This window comes from Hyposmocoma kahamanoa, unplaced genomic scaffold (assembly GCF_003589595.1).
Source record: "Hyposmocoma kahamanoa isolate Upper Pololo Valley unplaced genomic scaffold, ASM358959v1 81, whole genome shotgun sequence".
NCBI classification, from domain to species: domain Eukaryota; kingdom Metazoa; phylum Arthropoda; class Insecta; order Lepidoptera; family Cosmopterigidae; genus Hyposmocoma; species Hyposmocoma kahamanoa.
This window is the reverse complement of record NW_020654080.1, coordinates 881,508-908,174: the sequence shown is the minus strand read 5'-3', so window position 1 is coordinate 908,174 and position 26,667 is coordinate 881,508. Positions and strand designations below refer to the sequence as shown.

Sequence of the window (26,667 nt, the reverse complement as noted above, 5' to 3'; positions counted from 1 at the left end):
TTTTAGAATTTCATTCTTGCACCTGGTGGTAAGCGATGCATCTACCCATAATAGCTGCAGTGCCACTCAGAGCTTTAAATTGCAAATATTTGAGGGACACATACCCACATAACGGACAGAATGTCAGATCCGCAGAATGCCAGGTTCTCAAAATGCCAAATATTACTGACAAGAACGGGCATTCCTCCTACTCACGCACGAACTAATATCCAGTGGTCGTCAAGTAAAGTGGACGTCATTCGGCTGAAATAATAATTATCATGAAGCGAGGTTCTCATGTATTATTAATTTGTTAAAAACAAAATGTAGTTTCCTCTAACTACTAAATAACTGATATTTGTATCATAAAGCAACTTTACAGCTTCAATTAGCTATTGCTAACTTAAACCTGCCTACTCAGAGACCTTTGTCCTGCGTCAGGAGGAGGAAGGCCTGTTCCTGGAAGTGACATTAGGCATTTTGAAAATATGGCAATTTGCTAATCTGGCATTTTGCGAATCTGACATTCTGCCCGTTTGGCATTTTGCGTTTCTGGCTTAATGCGTCAAAACGACATAAAGTAGTGCGGAGCGCAATACACAAGTAAAAGTAATCTTAAATCTTCTATACTAATTGTTCAGGATTTTTTTTTAAGTATCGCAATGGTCCTAAACACATAATTTGTAGTGCCTACAGTTTCAAATATTATTTATTACCAATTAAAAAAATATATTAACAAAATATGCCTTTTTCCGTTCATAACGATTTTTTTAAATTTATTTACTTATCTATTTTCGGTGAAGGGAACCTTCGTGATGAAACCTACACTTTGAAGAAGGTTCACAACCCTCGGAACATGTGTGAAGTTCCCAACCAGCATTGAGCCAGCGCCTTCGCATGAGAGGAGACCCGTGCTCAGCAGTGGGACGTATTGGGTTGATGCTGATGAGTTATCTATTGTTATTTGTGTTGGATTTCCAGGCAATGGGAGCAAGCTCTCCTCTGCAGCCCAGAGAACAGCTAGCAGTTCACGACGCCATGGCATCAGCTAGGCAGCAATTGCAGGCCACTGAACTTAGGTAAGATTACTGTTCCGGAAAATTTCAAATAGTGGAAATTTTTCCGGAAAAATTCCCGAAAATTGGAAAAATATAATTTTAAAGGCTCATATTATGTTCTAAGTTTAGAAATATCTTTTGAAGTTTTATTTGGTGTGAACTATATAATAAACTTGTAAAGCTAAAAGAAACTTGAAGAAAAACGCGATTTTAAATGATTTCACAACAACGAAAAGAAACCATTTTAATGGCTCCATCTTTTTCGTTCAGTAACTTCAATTTTTGACAAGAGTCAACGACAAATGCTGAAAATTAAGGGAAAAATATTGGATAAATACCCGTAAAAATATTTGTTAAAATCATTGACTTACAATTATATGGACGTCGGAACCGCGCTAAAAAGTGTCCGAACTTATAGGGCGTTAAAATCGTATACAGAGCGTCATTCACGTTTTAGTCTTCGTTTGTTCGACTGACAGCGAAGCAAGCAAAATTAGACAGTACTGCGATGACATTACAATTTAAATTCAACGTTTTAGCTTTTTCATATTCCTTTACATGTCACTACGTTTAAATAGGTTGACTTGAGACATTTTTTTCGTGGTTTGTGTATTAGACCCGTCGTCCATTTATTTGTAAGTCAATGGTTAAAATATTTCTTTTTTCATATTTTTCAAAATGGAAATTTTTCCATGACCCAACACTAGGTAAGATTACGACAGAAGGTAAAATTGAGACTTCAGTCTTACTACTGTGCGTTAAGTAGTCATTGAAATGTACCAACTACATATGTGTGCTGCCGGCGCGAGCCGAAGCCGGTGGTGTGGTGGCAGCGGAGAGCAGAGACGGTCTGCCGGACAGAGTAACAGTTCACTTGCGATTTGCACCGTTTGCAAATTTAGCCTTCTCAATACGTTACAAGTTTACATAGGGGCCAATAACACTTTAATTAAAATTAAAACATCCCCGATACAAAACAGTGTTCTCCAAAATGTCAATAAAGACACTATCGTAAACCAACAATTCGGTGAGACCAATTTAATGAGTCCAAACGCGGTAGTCTACCGGAAGTGCGTTTTAGATGTCCAATGTACAAAAGTTCCATAGTATCCAAAACTATAGTTTACAATGTCTGGGCGGCGCTGCTGTAGTCCTTTTGCTGTCATCAACGCCGCCCTCTGTCACTCGTACATCATGTCCATATTAAAGAAACGTTCATACTTTAGGTAGAATAACGTCCTCAATTCCGATTATTGCTTATAACTCTCCTCTTTTTGCATTGGGAGTTAAAAATTAGAGATAAAACAGATAGTGATTAGGCCATATCGTAGCAGTGGAGCTGCTTATGAACTGTGGAGTCCTATTTATTTTTTAAGCGAAAATGTGCTGGTGAAATTATAGGTACATGAGATTTGTCAAGTTATGACTCATGGTGACAGGCGCGGTATCACTCAGATCTTTGCGATTTAAGCTCTGAGTGGCACTGTACCTGCTATGGACAGGCGTACGTGTTGCTTACCACCAGGTGCACGACTTGTTCGCTCTTTTACTTGGTATCATAAAAATGCCCTATCGGCCAGATAACGCCAGCGAACGGTTATGGAGTGGAATTCCCTGCCTGCAGACCTGTTCCCTGAACGTTATGACTTGGGCCTGTTCAAGGCGAGAGTGAATAGGCATTATTTAGGTATGCATGCTTCATCGTCACTTTCCATCAGGTTTTACCTACATTTAATTTAAAAAAAAAACCTCTTTCATGTGACTGCTTTTGAGTTTCACTGCGGGATCGAATCTGAAGTGAGAAAAAACTAGAGTAACCGACGAAGCCAAACAAATGCAAAACTTTAGTAGCAGTGGGCGTGCGCGTACCGGAAGACGCAGTGTGGGCAGACCACCCACAAGGTGGACCATTAACCTGGTGAATATTGCTGGATACAAGCAGCACAAGACCGGTCGTAGTAGCGATCTTTGGGGTAGGCCTAAGGTTACACGCGGCGGCTTGTAGCAACAATGCAAATGCGCGGTCGTGAAACTTGAGATTTATAGGCGATTGCATCGGTGCAAATGCGCGACTACGTCGATATAGTCGCTTATGTTGAATCATTACGTACGAAAAATTATATAGGTTTAAGCACATTTTGTTTTAATAAAATTTTTATTGAATTGATATTCAATTATTTTTTGTGAAATTACTCCACTAGTTTGTTATAATTATTAATACAAAGATCGAACACTCAGAAAAAATTCAATAAAAATTTAATTAATACAGTGAATAGCGACATCTCTCGCCAGGACTGGTAGCTGTAAAGGTACTAACTGGGTGATAAATCTGTCATAGATTTCTCATAGATGGCGCTACGACTAAAAAGTCGTTGAAAGACCAAGTACAAAGACATGACGCAAGCACATAGAAAAATTCGTGAGGTCCGTTGGTTCGTTCCGTGGCTTAGTTGGTATAGCGTCTGACATGGTATGCAAGAAGACGTCGGTTCGAATCCGATCGGCTCGAAGGAATTTTTTCTGAGTGTTCGATCTTTGTATTAATAATTATCACATTTTGTTTTGTTAATTGTAAATTTAAAAGTTAAATTAATTAACATTATATAAGTAAGTCAATAATTTAAAACGTGTATCGCGTTTGCATCGCGTTGGCATCGCTCCTTAGGGTCGAAACACATGACTGCGAATCGGCACAATGCGAATTCGCAACGTCGAAAACTGCAACGCGAATTGCACAGATGCCATTTCGAGCAGCAAAGCGTCTCACTGTCACAGTTCGGGTGTTCATTGCTTAGACGATCGTCAACCGTACTGAACGTATTTTTTAAGCGAAGGTAGCGACAGGGATCCTAAAAAGGCTGTTGCACTGTTGTTATTGATAAGAAAGTATAGGAAAAAAACACAAAGAAGATTAACATCGCAGGAAAGCCCGATGCGGAGTAATTCGCAAATTCTAGCAATGCGTCATGCGAGCTCGTAGATTTCTGCGATGCGACATCGTAGTTTTGTGTTTCGGACCTTAAAGCACGCATGCGTGTAAAGGTAGACGATTAACGAAAATCGCGTGTAGCCGCTTTATATCAGACAATGGACGTCTTTCGGCTAAATGATGATTGTTCTGTTTCATATGTACTGAACACTTATAAAAGCTGCAATGTGTATAATTGTTTTCAGTGATGCTTCACTGGCGCGGTGCATAGAGGCGTCGGATTCGCCGTTCCCTCACACAGATCCTGATTTGCTACTTTTGAAGGTACACATGTTTTTTATAATATACTTATATTTATTTAGACATGTAGCAATTTATAAATTGTGTTAAACTACATACTTGTACAGTCACACATCAAGCTACACATTCACGTATCTTGTGCCGTTGCACAGGAGGCGATTTTCGAACAAAAATTTGTAGTCTGATGTGCTTTGATTTAAACTTTCACGATTTTCACACATTATTTTATTTTTTGTTCGAGACTTACCTAATCATGTGAAAATAGTAGATTGTACAACAAGTGCATAAAACGCGTCATTTTGCCCGAGACGAGTATATCCACCCGAGCCGCAGGCGAGTGTGGATACTTAAGTCGAGGGTAAAATGAGTTTTATGAACGAGTTATACACTCTGCTTTTCACTTCGATTGCGAGGAAATTAAACAGCAATATTACATATAAACGTTAACACGACTATTGCCAAGAAAAATTAAGAACTTTCCGCCAATGTACTACTTTTTTTTTCTACACGTGACTCAGGTCGGACTACATAATGCTCAGTTATATTTTACAAGCTTTTATTTTTTATGCATTTCTATTTCTTATAACTTGTTAGAATTAATATGGTCTACTTTTTTAATTTTGTAATATAACGGGTTAAAAAAACAAAAGTAAAACTTTATTTTATAAGGTTCTAGTGTGGGTGGCTGTTGGCGCAGGCGTCATTGCCTCGGTCTTAAACGACGATTTTATTTTATGCACTAGAGCATAAAATGCGATTTTATGTCGTCTACGTACGACATAAAGGTGCACTTTTTGAGCATGAGAAGTGAAAACATATTTTTCACTTCTCATGCTCTTAAAAGTTCGTATTTATGCTGTGTGTAGGCTGCATAAAATAAGATTTATTTAATTTTATTTCTAGTACATAAAATAAAAAAAAACCATCTCATTAAATATGTTAATTGTTGTAATTTTACATTCAATTTTAATTAAATAAGATATAATTAAATAAATAATATAATTAAATAATAATTTAAAAAAGTATTTTTCGCAATCGAGGTGAAAATCAAAGTGAGCCGTAAACCCATTTTACCCTCGACTTAAGTATCCACACTCGCCTGCGGCTCAGGTGGTTGTGCAATCTACTATTAATTATCTAAAATAACTCGCATTTGCCATAAAAACTTTCAACTCAAATTATGTTCCTAACATTTTACATATTCTTTATTCAATGAAAATTGCATTTTTTGTGTTCCTTTAAAAATGTAAATAATTACTTTAACGGAAGGCTTACTATATTAACTAACAAGTTTAACAAAATTAATTATAACGAGCGCCTGACTGCTATAAACACGGAGGAAAAATACTTTAAATATTGTAGATATGATAATTTGCTTCCTAGAGATGTGATTTTTTTTAAAGTAATACTGCATTCAAATACTAGAACTTAGAAGTAATAAATGTTATAATTGACCCTTCCGATCGGTATCATAAAAATACAGGTGTGCACTTATTATTAGAGTGCGTACAGGTGATTGCACGCGTGCAAATAAATACATATTAATATACAGGGTGTCCGGTAAAGAATAGATAAGCCTGAAATGCCTTATAGTAGAGCTTATGATCGCTCAACTCAGCCAATGGTCAAGCTCAATTCAGGACAAAAAATGGTCCAATTTTGAAAACTTAGTTTTTAGTCAAATTTACTCCTTTTGCACGTTAATAGCAAATAAATTTTCTATTTATATTAGATACAATAATGAATTATACCATTTTGAAAAAATCTACTTTAAACACACATTATTTTAGAATAGTTGGCCACTCAGGTTATCATAATTTTTGTTTTATATCGAAGGTGCTTAAACTTTGTGAAAAAAAAAAATTTTGCACTGAAAAATAAAGTAAAACTTTTTTAAAATTTAAGTGCCATAGTTAGTCATTTTTTACTGCATATCTATTAGCACAGTTAATATAGAATATTATGACACCAAAAATCCGAAGGAATTGATTAACTTGTAGTCGTGGTGTACAAAAACGTAAAATAAGGTGAAAATAATTAAATTTAAAGAAAAAATAATCTTAAGTACTGCATGGGATATATTTTTCTTTATATATTTCTTTTGAACGTTCATAAGCTCTACTATAAGGCATTTCAGGCTTACCAATTCTTTACCGGACACCTTGTATACCTATGTAGCGCGCGAACTTTGGCAGCAGAGGAACTTGTGAAAGAGTTCGTCCAGGGTAGTGCCACCTTACCTATTTCTGCCATCAAGCAATAATGTCAGCATTACTGCGTTCCGGTTTGGAAGGGTAAGGGTGCTGGTGAAACTACAGGCACATGGAACTTGTCAACTTATGTCTCAGGGTGACCGGTGCAGGGGCAGTGCTCCTCAGATCTTTATGACTGTAAAGCTCTGAGTGGCACTGCAACTGTTATGGACAGGCGTGTCGCATACCATCAGGCGCACGATTTGTTCGTCACATCACTTTGTAAATAATAATTGCTGTTAAAATTTTAAGTGATGTCCGTTTGTACAAAAGACGAATTATATTTACAGAATATTATGTTTTTTAATTGTCTATTTTCATTTATGTATACCTTCAATCGAATTTCGTATTTTCAGGCAACCTCGGCAGCTAGCATGCAATGCCTTCTTCAATGCTTGGGCATTCTCCATCGGCAGCAGCAATACGCCACTGTCAACGTCACGGGAAAACTACCAGAAGATTACCATTAAAAATTTCAAGCTGTTACAGATGTTTATTGGAGCTTAGAATTGACTATGTAATAATGTTTGAAAGTCGAGTTCGGAACTGAATGAGAAGTACGGGAGAGCGGTGGTGAAGATAATGATGAGTGAGCACTTAGACCAACATACAAAATGTTCACTGTTAATAAAAAACTGCTGTAGATTTTCGTTATCATGATCACCAGCTGATATACATTCGCACCTTTATGTTATGGCTTGTTTATACGCATTAAGTGACGACGTAAAACCATATTTTAACTTAATTTTAAGTAGTCTAATGTTTACACGTGTTTTATTATAGATATAAGTACTTTGACGAACTTCAAGTCACGCCTACCGGGGAACGCGCAGGGTGCGTGAGAGTCGGCTATTTCGTCAAAAAATAGATTAGATTCTAATCCACTTATCCATCGATGATTACTTAACAGCTGTTAAGTGATTGTTTACAAGCATAAATTAAGTTAAAATTCAGTTAATTATTTCACTTAATACCATGTAAAAACCAGCCATTATATCTTGTAAAAGAAGTTGGTACGCCTACTAATGGCTAGAGTACATATATCGTCGGTGTTTTGTAGAAAACTTTTTTTCTGAGTGTTTAAATTTTTCACGACCTTTTAAAATAATTACGTCCTGTTTTAAATTCATTTTTAAAACTTGAACTGAATTAAAACCAAAAGTGAATTAAAAAATGAAACCGACCCCAAAAGTTCGTGGTATTTGCCAAGTTTTATTGAAATTGGTTACCGGAAGTGCGTGAAACCGAAATCATTCCTTAGTTTACCACCCTTACAGGTGAAATATTTTCTTAAAATTTAAATGGGACTTCAAAATCGGTTTACAAATTATGAGTTATCGCGTAACATACATAAAAAAAATCGAATTGAGAATCCCTCTTTTTTTGAAGTAGGTTAAAAACAGGACGTAAATATTTTAAAACAGTCGTGTGTTAACGACTAACTAATTGAAACATGCGCCAGTGAATATCGTCAGAAAAATTTTGTTGAAATTATCCCGTGTACAGCGTGACATAACTGTTACGTAAACTGTCACTCCTCCCGCACCGCGCAGCTACCTCAGGAACCGACTCAGTTAAGCGGTAGGCCTTAGAGGAGTTGCCCTACTTGCTTTCTCGTCAGTCACTGACAGCAGACGACGATAAATTAGCTATAGTCTGTCTTTTTTGAAGACGGAGTAAAATGATAGTTCATTGCGCAAAAGTGTTGCCCGCTCGTGAACAGCTAGTGATTGCCGTCAGTAAACATTCTGTCGACTATCGACTGAATGTTGGTCACGCTTATGCAATAAATAGGCCGAGCTTGTTTTATTATAATCATCCTCGACCCATTATTCATCCAATCATTGGGCACGAGTTCATTTGAATTGTCGATTTTTGTAAATTCATACATAGGTACAAATACAATGTATTTAGAAATGTTTATGAAAATACTCTCAGTGCGGAGTACTTAAAAAAACCGACCTCGAAAGTACGTGGAATTACGTCTATTTGCCCAGTTTTATTGAAATATCCCCTTGTTCGCCACTAGATAGGACTTGACACAGATAATAAAAATCGGTTCTCGCTACTCAAAGTATATTGAGAGAGAAAAACGCCTTGGATTGGATAATAGCAAAATCAACCATTAAAATAATTGCTCCTTATAATAAAATTTAGGCGCTATTTATTAAAATGAATCTTCATGCGTGAATGAATCTTTAGGCGCGGTGTAGTGTGTTAATAGCCATAGAGGTAGATGATTTTCTTCAAAACCACTATGGAGGTACCCTCTTTCCAACAAAAAAAGAATCATGAAAATCGGTTTACAAATACCGGAGTTATCGAGTAACATACATACAAAAAAAATCATACAGTCGATTTGAAAACCTCCTCCTTTTTTCAAGTCGGTTAAATACAAACAAAAAGAAACATGTTTTAAAGTTTGTTGTTTTAAGTCAACATAGATAATCAAATCCGGCTATTCATTAAAACGTATAAATAAAAATTGATCTCGATACTAGCAAGCTAACTGTCAAAATAAGTATAAATAAAACAAAAACACAATCAGTAATCATTAGAACGTCGTAACATTCATAATTCGGTCATTTTTGGCAAAATTTTATCATCTTTCACAATCTATCGATAAAACTATCGACAACAACTACATAACTCATTTAAAATTTTATGAAAACTGGCAACAAATATCATTTTATATATTTTATTTACATTATATACAAATGTCATTTTACTCGAAAAACACAGACTATAATTGGTTGAGCTCCCGCTCCGTGAATTATCCATAGTTGTGTTCGATTATTTACTTACCAACTTTGTTGCGACTACATCTACGTCTGAAGCAGTATCGTTTGAGTGTGAATGGTGCATGTATTGTATGTAATTGGACGGTGTCATGTCATGTTAGCCTAAAATCTTAAGACAAACAGTTTCTCATCCTCCTTTCTAAATAATGTTGTATAGGTAGTAGTCGTCGTACCTACTTAATAAATATAACACTAATAAACAAAATATTTGAACTAGAGGTTGTTAAAAGACGTTGGTACCAAGTAACTTTATATTGATAGGTATTTTAGGTGTTACCTCAAGAAATTCACCACTTTTTGATCTCATTTCCATGACCTCGGTGGGTCAACAGTGTGCACTGTGAACGCTGGATGTCCCGAGTTCGATTCCCGGTAGAACTAGTTTTGAACTTTTCTAAACTGGTTGTGGTCTGCGTGTTCGGAGTTAATTGCGTTGTTATTGTACATAGTACAGGGAGTTTCGTAGTTTGAGAGTGTTTGGTTTGGTTCTTTGGCACGTTATTATTATTATTATTATTTACGTTATCAAATAAGTCGATAATAAATTTTACTTTACATTACAATACGTCTTTTGATTATTTCGTATATTGTGAGTATAATAATATGTAATGCAGTAATTTCTGCTGCTATGTATAGGCATCAACAACGTGACCATACGTCCCGCATTGAGCGGGACAGTCCCAAAAATCCTTCGCTTTGACAAAGCACACGTGACAGTAAATCTAAAAAAAAGGGCGCAAACGAACGATTTTTTGAACAAAAGAAAGCGAAAGATTTTTTGTTTTTTAAATTTGTAATCTAATCATTGAACATTTTTAGATTTATTTTTAAATTTTTTTTAATCATGAAATATTTCGTAATTATCATAACATGTTTGTTATTTTTAAAACTAATCAATGTACAGGCGTCCCGCTCTGACGGAAAAAAATAATGGTCACGTTAGGCACGGACCGATAACTCAAAGAGGACTGCTAACCGCGATACAAGCCTACGTAGTCAGGTATTTAGTGCCTTTTGGTACACCAGATGTCACCACCAGTATCAAATAGCTATTTTTGTAACTAATTTGTTTTACATTGACAAACTGCAATTTATCAACGCTACTCCAATTTGAAAAAAGTGGCTTCATTATACAGTGCCTTGATTTGCATTTTCGCCATATTTATGAAATTAAAAATAGAAATAATGCTAATTTATCTAAAAATATTTAAACAATTATTCTGTTCAATATTCTGGCTAATTGTATCTAGTAAAGTTTTGCAAAATTGTCTCAAGTCGTATGCACCACGCAAGGGCAGTGACCCCGCCGCCCACTTCAATGAGCGATACGTAATCTTTTTCAATCGCTTATTTACCAATTTTTTTAAATGATTATTATGTACTAATATTGTTATAATTTATTTATATTAATTAGAAAAAATTAGTGAAAAAAGTTTTTTGTTAACTTAGATTTGGTATTTACCAACTTTAGGTTACATGAAAATATTGCTAGAAGTACCTAGCTCACAGCCATGCAGAGATTCGCACGTGATTTCGTTTCAACATTAGACTCCACAACTTTGAAAGCAGAAACTTCGACACTCGTATCCTCCGCGTAAACTAAACGTTTCACATCATGCCATAAGAATAGACACGCACTTGTACTTGATGGATTACCATGCAGGTTCTGGTGAAACTTGTAGCGGTTCTTTTTTGCACTACTGACTCTTGTTTACATACCAAACCACGTGGCATTTTGTGACAGACTAGAATAGAATTATGCGAGATGTCAGCCTCGATACGACACTTCCCGCCGTCGCTACCTGCACCCCACCACCAATAAATAGATGCGTTTTTTCTGCGCATTTAAGATCATATTGATCAATATGTTTGCAAGTGCCGTGCGAGTCAATGACCTTTGGGTCAAATTTGTTTACCGCAATTAAATAAAAAAACAGGAATTTACGAATTTTATTTCCATTCATTTCTTTTAGTGATTTCTAAATATGGCGAGAATAGAATTCAACACATTGTATTTTGTTTAGTATTAGCGTCATCTACCTGTACTAGCGAATGTATAATTTATAAATTAGTTTGTGACATACAATGCCATCTATTGACACGCATATATGTCAAAGTTTAGAAAGTAATTGTGGCTTATGGTCAATATTTGAATAATATTACGAGGAAAAAATTTGACTTCTTATATAAAGGGGAATTAATTGATATCCACGGCCATTTACGTAATGTAGTGTACTTGCTGAAAATCAACGCCACGATACGGTTTAAAAAAAGCCTTATGCTTTTATAGCTAAAGCGGAGCAAGTCCCGATTGCACCAGCCGCGATACGCATGACGGTGAATTAGGTACTGCATTATCAATATTGTTTTAATTCAGTAATCAGTATCAATTGTTTCAATTTCATGTTTTTTAAATTTTATTATCATTATTTAGTTTAGACTCTCGCGAGGGCCTAAAAGCTTAATTTTGAATTATTGTTATTATTATGGGATGGTGATATATACTTAATGTAGCGCTGTCTCACAACGATTCATTTTTGGTCTTAAACAGAATCATAACAAGAGTTCATGGTAAGGCCCCTGAAATGAATGAGAATGCCCTCAGTTTTATATGAATTACGCAACCGGCGTTTTTTTTAAATATTTTTTATTTTATTTTTTAAATAGATACATATTGCATTTTTTGTGAAATTTGTCCACTACTTTGTTATAATAATTAATACAAAGTATGAACACTAAGAAAAAATTCCGTCGATTCGGCTGGAGTCGAGAGAACGTTTAAAAGCAAAAAAAAAAGATTTGCAACAAGCACATGGAAAAATTCATAATGGCTAGTTCGTCCTTGGCTTAGTTGGCATAGCGTCTGCACGGTTTGCTGGAAGACGTTGGTTCGAATCCAGCCGTAACATTTGCTTATTGTTCAACCTTTGTATTAATAATTCGATATCATATTGTTGTGTATGTTTTCATTATAATGTACAATTTGATGTGCACGGGGCCTTAGGAGGTTTACTACTACTAAGTAGAGAATAGGTTTCTAACTACTACGGTTTACTTTCGAGGTAGCGCCTTTTTATTACTTGATGTATTTGTTTTGTTAATGATGTTGTATAATTTGTAAATTATGCATAACGAGAATTCCATTTATTTGTATTTTTTTTAAGTAAAATAGATGCGGTCTTGAATAAGTTTTTATTAACGAGGGAAATAATTCGTATTTCCAAATTACATAATTTTATGATTATGTCATGATTATGTCTATTTCCATTGTGAACTAATCTCCGTGTTTTAATAAAAACCTATTTTAATTCATGCTGGTTCTTTATTTAAACGGTCCTATATCTCTTTTCTTTTGTTTGTTGACATATGTCAGTTTAGAATATTTTACCGAGTGAAAGGCCAAATTCTTTTTGTTTCATAAAGCTTTTTCGTATGAATTGAATCCGAAAGTTTTTCGTATAATTTATATCATCCACAATGTGTGATCAGGAATTTAGGACGTTGCGCATAGATCCACGCTACCCATTTCAAAACCAAACAAAGTAAGTTTTGATTTTTTTTAGTGGTTGGGCTAGCTCGTCGTTGAATATCATGATGCCAGTAGATTAGAAGCACTGAACAAATTCTTTGTATATCCACATAGACTGATTATACCGTTACATATCCAATGGGTAAAGATACGGTTTGCTAATAAAATGCGAAAAATAATGGCTTATATACAACCTACCGTGACCCAAGTTGAGCTGTCTGCAACATGTCCTCAAGCTAGGCCACTTACAACTTACCATGCTACAAACTAGGACAGTTAAACTTGTCATTAGTCAGCCCATCTGCAACCTACCTACAAATCGGCCATGTGCACGCTACGTCATCGCCGGTTTTCTAAATGGAGGAGATCTTTCTATGTGTCTACATAAAATATTGTTACACTCTTAGGATCGTATTCTAGAACTCTACTCAATACTCAAGTCAGGATTGCACTGGAAACACAAGTACTGGAAATACGTGCCTAATGGCAGGGACTTGAGTATGATTTCGAGTGCTTTAAACCATACTCAAATCCTGACTTGAGCATTGAGTAGAGTTCTAGAATACGGCCCATAGAATAATAACGCATAGAATGATAGTTTCATATCAAACGAACTGTCACAAGTGGGGCAAAAATCAAATTCATGTAGGCTAGTTTTAGTAGTAGGTTAATTTTCGGTTTTAGTGAATATTTATATAAAAATACAAGTTGAAACGCGTTACTTCCTTGTGGAATGTGATGTTAGTAGGTATCTATTTTGTTTGTCTGACGCACATTTCGTCATTTTTAGCTAAAATTCTTGATCTGTTCGCGTGCAAGTAGACCTTGAGCACTGACGACCCGCCCGCTCGTGTAGGCCCTTTGGGAGTGCTTCAATTTGCCACCCTTAGCGTGTGCGGACTAGGTTTCTATGCGTTATTATTCTAAGGTTACATTTTCATTTTAACACACTCTTGAGGGCTTATAATTGGGTTACAAAATATATACCTACTTATTTTTGCAATTGCTGTGAACTACATAGAAGATCCTGGATCCATTCCTAGTTGCACTCATTTTTTTTTACAGACGTCCCCACATAATTTTTTTTGTTTGTGGGTTATTTTTTGTTGGTAGGTCAATGTTCAGGTCATTTAATTTGCCTCAAACTTCGTCAAATTATTTTTTTAAACAATTCTTAATATGAACAAGGGAGTCTGTACACGCTTAATAACAAGCCGTTCAAACTATAGTCCGCCCGACAGGTAAGCTCACAATGTGTACATTCCGTACATTTTAAATCATTTCAATCAATCCCAGTCAACCTAGTATTTTCTGTACTGAACGAACTAGCCTAGATATTAAGGCACTTAATTTTCTGATTTTGTCTTGATTCCCCAGAGCGTGTTTCGACAACTACTGCGACTACCACAAATGCGTGCGATTGCTCGGCGACGTGGACGACTGCAAGATCTTCAAACGGTACTTCGAGACTATCTGCCCCAACTTTTGGATCGAGCATTGGGACGAGCTAAGGGAGAAGGGCGCGTTCCCTGGACCGACGTGACGAATTTGTGGAGCATTTTTTGAATATATCTATTTGTTTTTATTTCTTCTTTGTCTTTATTGTAGGTTACTGTCTAATTATTTTCAATTGCAATGGACAGCTGCGGCCCACTTCGATAGTGACGTCGCACAGTGTTTTATAAACCTCAATTTTGTGACGTGCCCTTTATCTTCCAGATTCCTATAGCTTTAACTATTTAATACAAATGCGAGAGTAGAACACCGGTGTGACAAATATGTATACTTTCAGAGTTTTTTTTTTAAATGGGTTAATTCGTCATGATAGACATGATAGATTTTTATTAACATGGACTTCCGCAAAGTAACGCCTGAATATTTTAAGATAATTGAAAATTATCAGCCAACCGACTTAGTTGTTTGTTAAAAGCATAAATTAACACAAACATTTTAAACTTATCGGCAACGACATAGATTAATTCGTTACGAAGTTATTTAATTTAAATTTTTTTCGTTTTAATTTTTTTTTCTTCAATAATCCGCCATATTAGTTCGACATTACATACCCTAAAATTATGGATTAATTCCGTTGATTATTGCGTCGGCATTGATTTTTATTTTTTCGTTAATGTCGTCACTTTCAACATCCGGTAACTTAACTTAAATCTTTAAAGAAAATCTCAATATTTAACATTTTTTCATTTATAATCAATACGGGCAAAAAATATTGATGACGTATGACCACGAATAAACGGCCGTAATACCAATGCCTAGTACCACTACAACAGATCAATAGCATTAAACAGGCAGAATCTAGAGATTTACAAGTCGCTCGCGAGTATTGTATGTACCTACTAGCTCGGAGAACTCTAGTGAGCAGAATGTAGTGTCAGAATTCTTTAACCTTAGAACATTTACATAGCGCTCAAAGCAGTTTATAAGCTACAAAGTTCAACCTGAAACCACATATTTCGTTATTTTGATTGACTAACAATTTTGATCCTTCGTTCCGCTTTGATACCAAGATAAATCATATTTTGAATTAAAACAAAACATTAATTCTACCACGCCATATATTCTTTAACTTCCATGCCTATGCATAAAACAAAAGACTATAGGTTAAATTAAACCTAGAAAGTAATGGAACATTTAGATTCTGCCTGGAAAACAGCCCTCAGCGCGTTGGGTGTCCCACCTGCCACTCCATTCGTTGGGGCAGAGCGACCTGTACACTCGCTTGAAGTAATTGCAAGCTTCGTAATTTCCGCCGCGGACCTTCTGGCACCGATGGAAGTCCAGATAGCTCTGGTAGCAATGCCTGGAAACAGATGAGAGAATATTACCTATTAGGACACCCTCAGATATTGTATGGAAATTAGTAGCAACACGGCTCACGCGTCACTAGTGCTTCTATATGTGTCTAATTTGAAGAAACCCTTACATCTACAAACTTGGAAGTGTACAAAGGATTTGATATACTAAATTTTAGCGGATTATGAATCAAAATCTGCTCTAATTTTTTAATCGTGGCTCTGAAAGAAGTCGAACATTAAAATAGGGAATTTTGTGCGGTTTCAATTTTACTGTTCAACATTTTTGAGCGGAACTGAAGGTTGTGGAGTCATCTCAGTCATGGACCATTAACTCAATAAAAAACTGCTAATCTCCATATTACAGAACTCTAAAAAGGCTAAAATGCCATATTATACCTAGATGGCGCTGATCAAAAGCCTGAAAATAATTTATATTATGTCAATGACCGTGGACATCAATTAATTCCTCTTTAATTAGTCAGTTTTTTCCTTGTAATATTATTAAAAATATTGATTATATTGCGGGTATCCGCTGGACGTCTTTCAGCTGAAATGGTTTTGATCATTGATCGTGAGCTAAAATTATTTTCTTAACTTTGACAGACTGACAAAAAATATTTTTTGAACGTGTCAATTGTGGGTATTGTGTGTTACAAACTAATGTACAAATAAACGCTCCCTAATATGGGTAGATGGCCCTAATCCTATACAAAATAAAAAAAAATAGGCAGCATTTAAAAATCTGTGCAATAAACGCCATCTAGTTGATTTGTTTGTTATCACAAGAAATTATAGAGTAGCTTTAATAGGTAAATTGCAGCTTGTCAATATGAATACGAAACAAGTCAATATTTATTAATAAAAAAAACATGGAGGTAAGGTACAATAAAAGCTTAAATACTAGAAAGAAAATAAAAGTAGGATTTTCAAAATATATGAATAGAATTGGGTCCCCGCGGAAAGGTGCCCAAGATGCTGGCAGCGTTCCCCCTTTGAATGGCTATGCTAATGCGTTGGGCAAGGTAGCCGGCCCTTGGAATTCCCAGACAGTCTATTATTTTTTTAGATAAAATTTTGTACAGAGAAAGCGCACTGGGACCCCACGGGCCATGGGTTTTGACTCCAAAGGCTGTAAATAGGTGGTCGGAACCGAGATCCTGGTACTTATTATTTTTTAATCTTTCCGCCAGCTCAGCTGCGGAGCCAGCCCTCTTGCTGGTGTGCTGGAGATGGGATGGAGCAAGTGTGTCGGCACATGTGACGTCCCATACTCCAAGTGATGAGAGTCATTCCGTCCGGGCGTTTGCCATCTGTTCGCGACGTGGCGCTTGGCTCGAGAATAGCGGGCACGTTAACCATGATTAATGCCCGCCGGATGATGTCGTTGAGGGCTGCATGCCGGGAGATATGGCTGGCGCTCAGCTGGCAGGAAAGACTTACGTCTTTGCCTCAAGGACACCGATGAGAGGGACAAAGTGGGACACCAAGGCGAAGGCCTGCAGCTATGCGAATGGTTTCGGCGCTCAGGAAGGTACCGGTACTGGCAGAGGAGAAAGCGTGTAACCAGTGGCCAGATTCCAACCTGGACGCCGCTTCTGGACGTGCTCGGGTTGCAACTATTCATTAAGTCATTTAAAGTCTTTTTGCACAGTATAATATCCTAGATGCTTTGAATTTTGGGGTCGGACGGAAATTTTCGTCGGGGCAAGCCTGGTTCCAGGCGTTTCTGAACTCAATTAACCACGTCACCTCGCAGTTTGTTGGCGGAAGCCTTAGGATACTGCCTACGAGGTTGACCATGCTGTAGATTGAGGACAAAAGGCCGGAAGAGCTATGGCGGATATACTCCTGGTGCCTAAACCACCACGTCTGATGGGGAAGGTAGCGTGCGTTCACGCGTTAATGGCGGGACACGTTGAGAATGGATTGAAGAAGAACTTTTAGATCAGAATCTAGTTAGAAACAAGTTATTTACAAAAATAGCTATTTGGTACTAGCCGTGACGTCTGGAGTACCAACAGGTAATAATACCCGACCAGCGACTACACTGTCTTGTATCGCGATTAGCAGTCCACTTGTTGAGTTATTGGTCCGTAGCTTCATCTGATAATAAACAAATGCAACAGCTGACTTACCACAGATCTTTCTATTTAGCTTTTAACTTTACCGGTAATATAAAAAAGTCATTGTACCTAACACATAATACAATCAATATATTAACTGCTTACTTACCTTACACATAGTAAATTAACATGACGAATTCAAATTGAGTTATCTTTTATAAGTATTTTTCGCATAACTTACAATTTACTTCTATAATATTTGACTTATTATCTGATAAGTAATTTCATTCTTTTACCTTACTTTTTTATATCCATGATAAACCAGCTTTTAACTTTGCTAGAACAAATAAATGGACCAAAAAAACTGTTCATACAAAACACAACCAAGCTGCAAATTTGTATTAATACTTGTAGAATCTGGAAAAGCTTTAGAATGTCAACGTTAGAGGTGTTAATTTTGAACGATTATTACTAATTACAGGTTGTTTACCACGGTCTGACTTCTTATTGTCTCGAAATTTCGAAAGGGTTACACGGCCCTACGGCAAAACTTTAAATATTTCCACCAAGTATTAAATTAATTGCCCTACACTAATATACTGCCCTCGTAACAAAAAAAGGAAATGAAGAAACTGCTGTGTAAAGTACGCATAGTCGTGCCTTTTTTTGCTACGAGGGCAGTATATAACTCTTATTTATTTTTTACAATAGTAAGTATATAACTTTTTATACGAAAACACGTATTTTTAAAGAGATTTTATTAAACAACAACATTTATACGTTGCACTGTTGGGCACGGGTTTCCTCTCAGGCGAGGGTGTAGTGTTGGCTATAGACCGCCACACTGTCCTAATGCGGGTTGGGGACTTTACACACTTTCCGAGGGTTGTGAACCCGGTTTCAACACGATGTTTTACTTCACCGAAAAACTCATGATAAATTTCAAATTAAATTTCGAACATAAATTCTGAGAAACTCAAAAGTGCGAGTCTGGATTCGAACCTACGGCCGCTTCTTGAGAAGTGGCTAAGCTACTCAGCTTCTTCCTCCAACATTATAGATTCTGAGAAAAATCCGTTAGATAATGAATAACTGAATTTTTAAGGTCAAAACTTTACATTACCACTTCTATAATATCAACGGACAAACAAGTCGTGCGCGTGATGGTTAACTACACTCCTGTCCATAACAGTTGCAGTGCCACTCAGAGCTTTAAATCCCAAAGATTTGAGGGGCAATGCCACTGCTCCCGTCACTCTGAGACAGTAAACAGCGTGAGATAAATTGACAAGTCTCATGTGCCGTTTAATTTCACCAGCACCCTTACCCTTCAAAACCGGAACACGGTAATGCGGACATTACGGCTTGGCGGCGAACTCTTTCACAAGGAGCTCTACTGCTCTACACATACTTCAAGAACTACATTTTTATTGTCTTTATGAGAAGTATAACATAACATAACAACCTACGCAGTTGGTGTGGTGCGTGGGTAAGCGCCTTTTACTGGTCAATCCATGTTTTAGATTGTTTTTAAAAATATATTGTAATATATTTGTAGATTGTCGATAGCGCTTATAAACGACTTAAATTGGTTTTTGAGATAAGATGTTATCTGTAATCGCTAATCACTAAAGCGAGCAAGTACAGCACCAATTTTTTTTAAAGTAACTCGGTGCATTATTATTAGGTTTTTTATGACAGATTAATTGCCAATTTCGACAATCTCTATGTGTCGTATTCTAGAACTCTACTCAATGCTCAAGTTAGGATTTGAGTATTGCAGTGGGCACTGAAAAATCATATTTCTTTCTTCTTTTCTTTTATTATATTAGGGTCGTATTTCCAGTGCTTGTGTTGCCAGTGCAATCCCGACTTGAGCATTGAATAGAGTTCTAGAATACGACTCTCAGACTCACTTTTGACGATCTTCGCAAATCTATACATCTAGCAGAAGACATTTAGTTTAAGATGTTATTTGTGTTAGGTCGTTTTTTTAAATCTTGAAATAAGTGCTTATACACAAGAAAATATAGTCTACAAACTACTTACTTTTTACAAAGTCCATGCAGAACCATTCGATTTGTGAAATTCATCAACAAGTAAACAGTTAGGTACCTATGTAAGTCAATGCCTATAGTATTCACTTTCGTATAATATTTGTAGTATTCACATTGTTGATGCATTTTACGTAAGAAAATTCCTTCTTTTTCTTTTTTGCATATTGGCAGTGCACGTTTTGAGATTTTGCCAGAATCAAGTTAGTAATTTAGGGCTTTTACCAATGATCTTATATAAGGTATATGCGATCATTGGTTTTTACAGACTCTGACAAGTCAAGCTGAATGTGCTCTTGATTGTACCACTCACTACAATATAAATATTTTAGAAAATGAAACAGGAACTAAAGGTAGGTAATTAATCAAACTACGTATTACCAATTACTGTCTATCCTATATGAACCTATTACACACACACAGCATACTATTGATTACTGGGCGGAGAGGGTAGGAGTATTATCAGGCATAAAATATTGTATTATACATTCTATTATTCATCTAGGTGAAGATTAATAATGGTCATGTGTTTTATTTAATAGGGAGTTGAGGATTAATCCATTCTTGGTTCTTCAGGAGTTCTCACAACTTTACGGCCAAAAAGGTATTTTGCATTCGATGGTACAGGGGGAAATAAATTACCTTGTCTGATTCGTGTTAGGGAAGCGCGGGTCATAAGGCGCTGTTCTGAGATCTGCGGGCGTTTTGAGAACGTCAGGCATGATGCTGCAATCAAACACGACGTTACTCTTAATAATTAATTATTCGTTCATAAACTTCTTAATAATTCTGAAATTAAAAGCTAAGACAAAAAAGTCCCGTTCTTAAAACTAAACGGGGTCACACGGCAAGCTACAGAAACAGCTATGCTTGGAGTAAGTATCTAAACTAGATAGAATTCAAACCCGCATAGTTTGTTATTACGTGGTGCGTGGTCAGTGACATAGCTCTGAAGCAATGTGAAGGGCAGTGTCCCGGTCATATGTTTCGGTAAATCGTGGGAGTACCTGTATAGAGTGACGATTTAAGTTGGCTTATTTATAATGATTGAATGCGAGATACTGAAAACCGGGTTAAGTAGCGTAATGATGAAAATGTTATGTGCTTTGTGTGACAAAAGGTCTAGTTGACGCTGTTCTTCGCACTAGGATTCGCGGTAGGCACTTTCAACGCGCAGTCTCCGCAACGCCCTTGTATGTTCATTTGTAACGGCAAATGAAAGGAAAATGATTTAGAATTCTTGTTCCTTCGTAACTTCTTTAACTTTTTTTAGCTTCTTCCGATCAACTGCGAATTTTCAGATCATGATGAAGACTGCAGGTCAAGTTGGAAAGGAACGCGTCTTAGAAAAACAACACGTTAACTCGAATACGGCATTTAATCGCTAAATCACATTCGACCTATACATAAAATACAAGACGATAAATTATTATTCACTATGAAGCTTTGGAACATTTAGATTTTGCCTGGGAATGTGCCCTCGGCTCGCTGTGTGTCCCAGTTTTCAATCCATGCGTTCGGGCATAGAGACGTGTAAACTTTCTTGAAATACTGGCAAGGCTCGTATTTCTCGCCGCGGACTTTCTGGCAACGGTGGAAGTCCAGATAGCTTTGGAAACAATGTCTGGAAACAGTCGAGATAGTATAATTATATAGGTAGTAACAATCACGTCTATACAAATTTGCTAAAACTAGGCCAAGTCTAGGGGAGTACCTACACAAAGGCTTTTTTGCTGTTAGTGGTTGATTAAAATATTAAATAATGGCGGTTCAACAACCCCTTCGTCAGTTCAAAATTATATATTTAGGGTCGTATTCCAGAACTCTACTCAATACTCAAGTCAGGACTTGAGTATTGCAGTGAGCACTGAAAATCATACTCAAGTCGTTAAAATTAGGGTCGTATTTCCAGTGCTTGAAATCATATTCAAGTCTGCTCAAATCCTGACTTGAGCATTGATTCGAGTTCTGGAATACGACCCTCAGGGTTGCATTCCAGAACTCTACTCAAAACTCAAGTCAGGACTTGAATATTGCAGTGAGCACTGAAAATCATACTCAAGTCCTTGCCATTAGGGTCGAATTTCCAGTGCTTGAAATCATATTCAAGTCTGCTCAAGTCCTGGCTTGAGCATTGATTCGAGTTCTGGAATACGACCCTCAGGGTCGCATTCCAGAACTCTACTCAAAACTCAAGTCAGGACTTGAATATTGCAGTGAGCACTGAAAATCATACTCAAGTCCTTGCCATTAGGGTCGAATTTCCAGTGCTTGAAATCATACTCAAGTCTGCTCAAGTCCTGACTTAAGCATTGAGTAGAGTTCTAGAATACGACCATCAGAGTCCATTTTTAACCGACTTTAAAAAAGGAGGAGGTTCTCAATTCGATTGTATTTTTTTTGTATGTATGTTACGCGATAACTCTATAGGATATTTGTGAACCGATTTTGATGATTCTTTATTTGTTGGAAAGAGGGTACCTCAGTAGTGGTCCCATGTAATTATTAGTATTATTAAAATTATTTGAAGAAAATATTCCACCTCTAAGGGTGGCAAACTTGGGGATGAATTCGGTTTCGCGCACTTTGTGGTAATTTGATTTCAATAAAACTTTGCAAATAAAAGTAATTTCACGACCTTTTGAGGTCGGTTTGTTAGTACTCTGTACTGGAATTAGACATTGATACATTGATGTTCCTAAATACGTTCTATATTACGCATCTATTCTTCTAAGTTCTAATGTTATTGTTATGAACATGGTGTTTAAGAACTTAACGGTGTCGACACCAGAATGTACACCTTTAGCAGCCTTTGAGATAAAATTATTATCTACTTTACCTTGTCTGATTCTGGTTAGGGAAGCGCGGATCATAAGGCGCCGTTTTGATATCCGCGGGCGACTTGATCATGTCAGGCATGATGCTGCAAAAAAACAATTATGCTCAGATCGCTAATCATTAATAAACTTCTCGATAAAGACTAAATACAGGGAGTAAATGGGAGGGATACGCTACGACTACAATTATAGTGCGATTGCAAACAATGTTTAACAGATAAATTACACAGTTTTGGTTAAAACGTTAGTCTAGTTGATAGTGAAATTAATTGGGTTATGAGATCATTAATTATTAACTTTGGGAGTAAAGCTGGACACATGAAAAACCTTTTTCACTTCGCATGCAAAAAAATATACTCGTTTTTGTAAGTGAACAGAGAAATGTTCTCTTTTAAGAATTGAGTTAGTAATATGAGATTCCGGACGACACGGCAGCTCATGAGCCGTGTTATCATTTAGGAATAGAAGCAAAACGCCATCATAAATCAACCGATACAAAAAGGAATGACATTTTTATAAGAACATTACCATCACAGCTCAAAGAATTAATACGAAGTGGGGTGCGGGATGTTTATATTTCGTGCGAGAACCACAGTTGGTTTAAAATCGCAACGATAAAATTTAATATGCGCACGGAGATGGGATGGTGGCTACCACAGACGCTACATTATTATGACTTGATATTACATCATTGTTACAACTACAGTGATACTGACTCTATGATCGTGCTGTGCATTTGGCTCGTTGTGCATCCTCGGTGCAAAGCCTCTCGATAATTTATAATATTATGTAGTCCTGCATGAAATGGCTGCACATGACAAAAAATTGGTTCTTTATTGGATACCACTTTACAACGCGAAACGACTGAGCTCACTTTGGGGACATTAGCAATTTTATGCGTGGTTTATGATTACTATCTAAATGTTAAGTTCGATAAGGAATTCGTACACATAGAAAAGACGACGGAACGTTTTGATGAAAAGTCTCAGAATACATGAATAGGGTGCACAACAAACTTTTACAATTTATATTTTCACGCAAGGGGGAAAACCGTCATTGGCACAACAATACAACCTGGTCTGTGGCGTGGTCCCCGGTTTGCTGGATGCTGTTCGGTCGACACATTTTCTAATAAATAGCTATGATGACCTACTAAGAAAAGTTAATTCGCCTACTTATTCAAAAATGTGACCGCACAAGACAATGTACACCATGTGATGGCAATTTATACGCGAGTTTAGGCAGAAATGTGCCCGTTTTTCTGCAATTCTCACAACGCTTCATAATTTTGGGTGTACAAATCTGGCTTTGCCTCGCCCACATCGGATGCGACCAAGGCGCCCTTTAAACCAAATAATAAAATAGAAAAAAAAATTGATACGGAATAGTAAATAAACGTACAAAGCAGACAGTGGTACCGAGTAATAAAAAACGATAGGGGTGGCGTTCGTGTCCAGTGTGAGAAAATACTTATTTAAAGAAAAAATAAAACGTTGCTCTCAATTATTTATTCGGATAAACTGCAGAATAAACACTAAATACAGGGAGTCAACGCTACGATTATAATAATAAACAATTTATAATAGAGTAAAATAAAGAACACGTAATTATTCATTCTAGCAGACACAATACAAAACTTAGTCCTAATTCCTATCTCTAAAACGTTGTTTTATTTGACGAGAGGTCTAGTTTTTCGCTCCTCTTCGCACGAGGTTTCACGGTACTTTTTCACTTCTTGCATGTAGAGCGACCACGCGTCTTTCGGCGTGTTATCGGCGGTTTGTTCATCTATTGCCTTGGCTTTTTTTACCATTCCAGTCTTTAGAACTCTGCCACCGCGCCGCTTTCCAATAAACGGTAGAGGCTTTTTGATTTCAGGTTTCTTTACGACTTCCTCAATCTTTTTAGTTTCCTCTTGCATCTTTTTGAACATCTCTAGGAAACTGCCGTCATTTTTTATCGCTATCGGAATGTTTTTGCCACCTCTGGACGTAGAGGGGCCTTGTTGCAATAGTTGGTCACGTGAAGGAAGTAATTCTGCAAAGTTTGGACCTTCCACTTCAGGTGGGTCTCCATACTCAACATCATCTACTTTGGTCTTCTCTATCGCATCTGCTGGTGGTTTTATTTCCATAGGGGGACTTTTTGCTTTTACTTTCTCCTCTATTCTATCTCTGTGTAATTTCCAGAAGCGTTTCCTGTCCGCGACAGTGAATTGGCCACGACGTTCGTCTTCGCTCGGCGATCCACTTCGACTTCGGGATTTAGATCGTGACTTTGAGTGACTTGAACTTTCAGATTTCCTCCTTCCTTTCGAGTTAGAACGATTTCTAGACCTCGAACGACTTTTGCTGAGCGAACGTCGCCGGGAGCGGCTCTTAGTACGTGATCGATGATTCGAGGAAGATTTTGCCTTTGCTCGGCGCCTAGACTTAGAGAGTGAGCGCCTGGATGAGGAATGGCTAGATGACCTGGAACTAGATCGACGAGATTTTGGAGTACGAGACCGTCTGCGCTTCTGCCGCGGCGTGACAGACCGCGAACGAGACTTGGAACTTGATGACGAATGACTTCTCGCATAGCTTTTGGGAGGGGTCAACGACCTATCCTTTACATTTCTTTTTCCCCTGTAGTTTTTAGGTGGAGTAGCAGAATGGTCATGCTTTTGATAACTTTTCGGTGGTGTCACTGAGGATCTATCAGACATCTTATGTGGTGGTGTTTTAGATGCTGTTTTGGGAGGTGGTGTTGCCACCTCCCTGTCCCTTCTATATTTATCTTTACTACTGGAATGAGATTTAGCATCTTTGTTTCTTAATTCATCATTAGATGATCTACTGCGAGATCTCTTTGGACTTGGAGTTCTTTGAGACTTAAATTGTTGTTGAGATCTAGAATTTCTTTTAAAAGGAGGAGTCAGTGAATGCTTCCGTGTTTTACCTCTAGTTGCATTTTCGTAGGATCTGTCAGAGCCAGAAGAGTGAGACGACGCCGACATCCTTTTTTTAGGCCTCTTGGTCCGAGAGTGTGACCTAGACCGGGAGCTGGAATGATCACTTGATGAATACTTAGTGCGTTTAGATTTCACAGACCTGCTCCTCGACTCGCTTCTTCTACTACCCTCATAGCTGCTGTCCCTTTTACGGGAAAGTGTTCGCTCTCGTTTATCATAAGGGGACACACTTCTCGAGTCGGACCTACGACGGCGTTCATAGGACCGCGAACCACCAGGGGAACCGGAGCGTTCCCGAGATCCCGATGTGTAATCATAACACGGTGCCCCAGCTGGAAGGTTACCAGGCCGGGAGTCAGGGTACTTGTTGTAATAGCCCCCTTCGGATCTCTGGTAGTAAGTGGAGTCATAATTGTAGTTGTAGCCAGACGTCTGGTATGCCTGGTAGTCATAATTAGGCGGAGCGCCGTAGTGCGTGTAGCTGACACCGGTCCAGGGGTCAGTGGTGGGCATGGCTCGCGGCTGCGGCGGGAAGGCGGCAGCAGGCGCAGCCGAGGGCGGCGGCGGCTGGTGCGCGGCGTACTCCGCCTCGGCGCCCGGCGGCCCGCCATCCCACGCGCCGCTCGAGGAGCGATACGAGGACATACTTTCGCATAACCTGCGGCAGTTTGTAGGTACGCACACACCTACAAACAAAACAACTTTTCGGTGTAGACAACAACTCTGCGTTCTTCAGTTGAGAAACGTCTTCGCGCATCGCTATATTGATGTTTCGTAAATTTTTGTGACGATGAACAACAAAATTACGTAACCCGATGTTGAGTTCGCGGAAAATAATTCTATATGATTTGCGTAACGAAAAAAGCATATGAAATAGTATGATACAACACAAAGTATACCTGTCTAATCATGCTCACCTTTTTGTAATAAAGCTTTTTCCTCTCAAAATTTACTTATCAGAAAATGGCAGCGAACACATTTAGCTCACACAAGTTCATAAACAATACGGAAATACAGAGCAACTAATCTATGTCGTCCATAAACTTATAGAAGACGGTGATAAAGCCACAACAACCACAAAGGGTGGCAACACATTGAG

At 37.5% G+C, this 26,667-nt stretch overlaps 5 protein-coding genes across 5 annotated transcripts; 2 read left to right on the top strand and 3 right to left on the bottom strand.

Moving 5' to 3' along the window:
* Positions 1–847: 847 nt before the first annotated feature.
* Positions 848–8,814, top strand: LOC113234145. Its single transcript, XM_026469414.1, has 3 exons — positions 848–1,058; positions 4,212–4,290; positions 6,875–8,814. The coding sequence occupies exons 1-3, from the start codon at positions 877–879 to the stop codon at positions 6,986–6,988; spliced, it is 375 nt and encodes a 124-aa protein (XP_026325199.1). The 5' UTR covers positions 848–876; the 3' UTR covers positions 6,989–8,814.
* Positions 8,815–12,678: 3,864 nt separating this feature from the next.
* Positions 12,679–14,614, top strand: LOC113234180 (cytochrome c oxidase subunit 6B-like). Its single transcript, XM_026469465.1, has 2 exons — positions 12,679–12,861; positions 14,226–14,614. Exons 1-2 carry the CDS (start codon positions 12,797–12,799, stop codon positions 14,389–14,391), a joined length of 231 nt encoding a protein of 76 aa, XP_026325250.1. The 5' UTR covers positions 12,679–12,796; the 3' UTR covers positions 14,392–14,614.
* Positions 14,615–15,414: 800 nt separating this feature from the next.
* LOC113234098 (cytochrome c oxidase subunit 6B1-like) lies at positions 15,415–20,504 on the bottom strand. Its single transcript, XM_026469345.1, has 2 exons — positions 20,421–20,504; positions 15,415–15,666 (listed from the first exon to the last, which is right to left on the bottom strand). Exons 1-2 carry the CDS (start codon positions 20,498–20,500, stop codon positions 15,498–15,500), a joined length of 249 nt encoding a protein of 82 aa, XP_026325130.1. The 5' UTR covers positions 20,501–20,504; the 3' UTR covers positions 15,415–15,497.
* A 715-nt stretch (positions 20,505–21,219) lies between these two features.
* LOC113234099 (cytochrome c oxidase subunit 6B1-like) lies at positions 21,220–26,545 on the bottom strand. Its single transcript, XM_026469346.1, has 3 exons — positions 26,486–26,545; positions 22,618–22,701; positions 21,220–21,402 (listed from the first exon to the last, which is right to left on the bottom strand). Exons 2-3 carry the CDS (start codon positions 22,695–22,697, stop codon positions 21,234–21,236), a joined length of 249 nt encoding a protein of 82 aa, XP_026325131.1. The 5' UTR covers positions 22,698–22,701; positions 26,486–26,545; the 3' UTR covers positions 21,220–21,233.
* LOC113234097 (serine/arginine repetitive matrix protein 2) lies at positions 24,083–26,237 on the bottom strand. Its single transcript, XM_026469344.1, has one exon. It carries the CDS (start codon positions 26,211–26,213, stop codon positions 24,285–24,287), a length of 1,929 nt encoding a protein of 642 aa, XP_026325129.1. The 5' UTR covers positions 26,214–26,237; the 3' UTR covers positions 24,083–24,284.
* Positions 26,546–26,667: the final 122 nt, after the last annotated feature.

Bases quoted from the DNA above. Each gene is read 5' to 3' on its own strand.
- LOC113234099 (XM_026469346.1), bottom strand. From the start codon at position 22,697: ATGCCTGACATGATCAAGTCGCCCGCGGATATCAAAACGGCGCCTTAT. The intron at 21,403-22,617 runs GTAAAGTAGATA...GACTGTTTCCAG, and splicing joins CCTAACCAGAATCAGACAAG to ACATTGTTTCCAAAGCTATC.
- LOC113234098 (XM_026469345.1), bottom strand. From the start codon at position 20,500: ATGCCTGACGTTCTCAAAACGCCCGCAGATCTCAGAACAGCGCCTTAT. The intron at 15,667-20,420 runs GTAATTTATTTC...ATCTGTTTCCAG, and splicing joins CCTAACACGAATCAGACAAG to GCATTGCTACCAGAGCTATC.
- LOC113234097 (XM_026469344.1), bottom strand. From the start codon at position 26,213: ATGTCCTCGTATCGCTCCTCGAGCGGCGCGTGGGATGGCGGGCCGCCG.
- LOC113234180 (XM_026469465.1), top strand. From the start codon at position 12,797: ATGTGTGATCAGGAATTTAGGACGTTGCGCATAGATCCACGCTACCCA. The intron at 12,862-14,225 runs GTAAGTTTTGAT...TTGATTCCCCAG, and splicing joins CCATTTCAAAACCAAACAAA to AGCGTGTTTCGACAACTACT.
- LOC113234145 (XM_026469414.1), top strand. From the start codon at position 877: ATGAGAGGAGACCCGTGCTCAGCAGTGGGACGTATTGGGTTGATGCTG. The intron at 1,059-4,211 runs GTAAGATTACTG...AATTGTTTTCAG, and splicing joins TTGCAGGCCACTGAACTTAG to TGATGCTTCACTGGCGCGGT. The intron at 4,291-6,874 runs GTACACATGTTT...TCGTATTTTCAG, and splicing joins CTGATTTGCTACTTTTGAAG to GCAACCTCGGCAGCTAGCAT.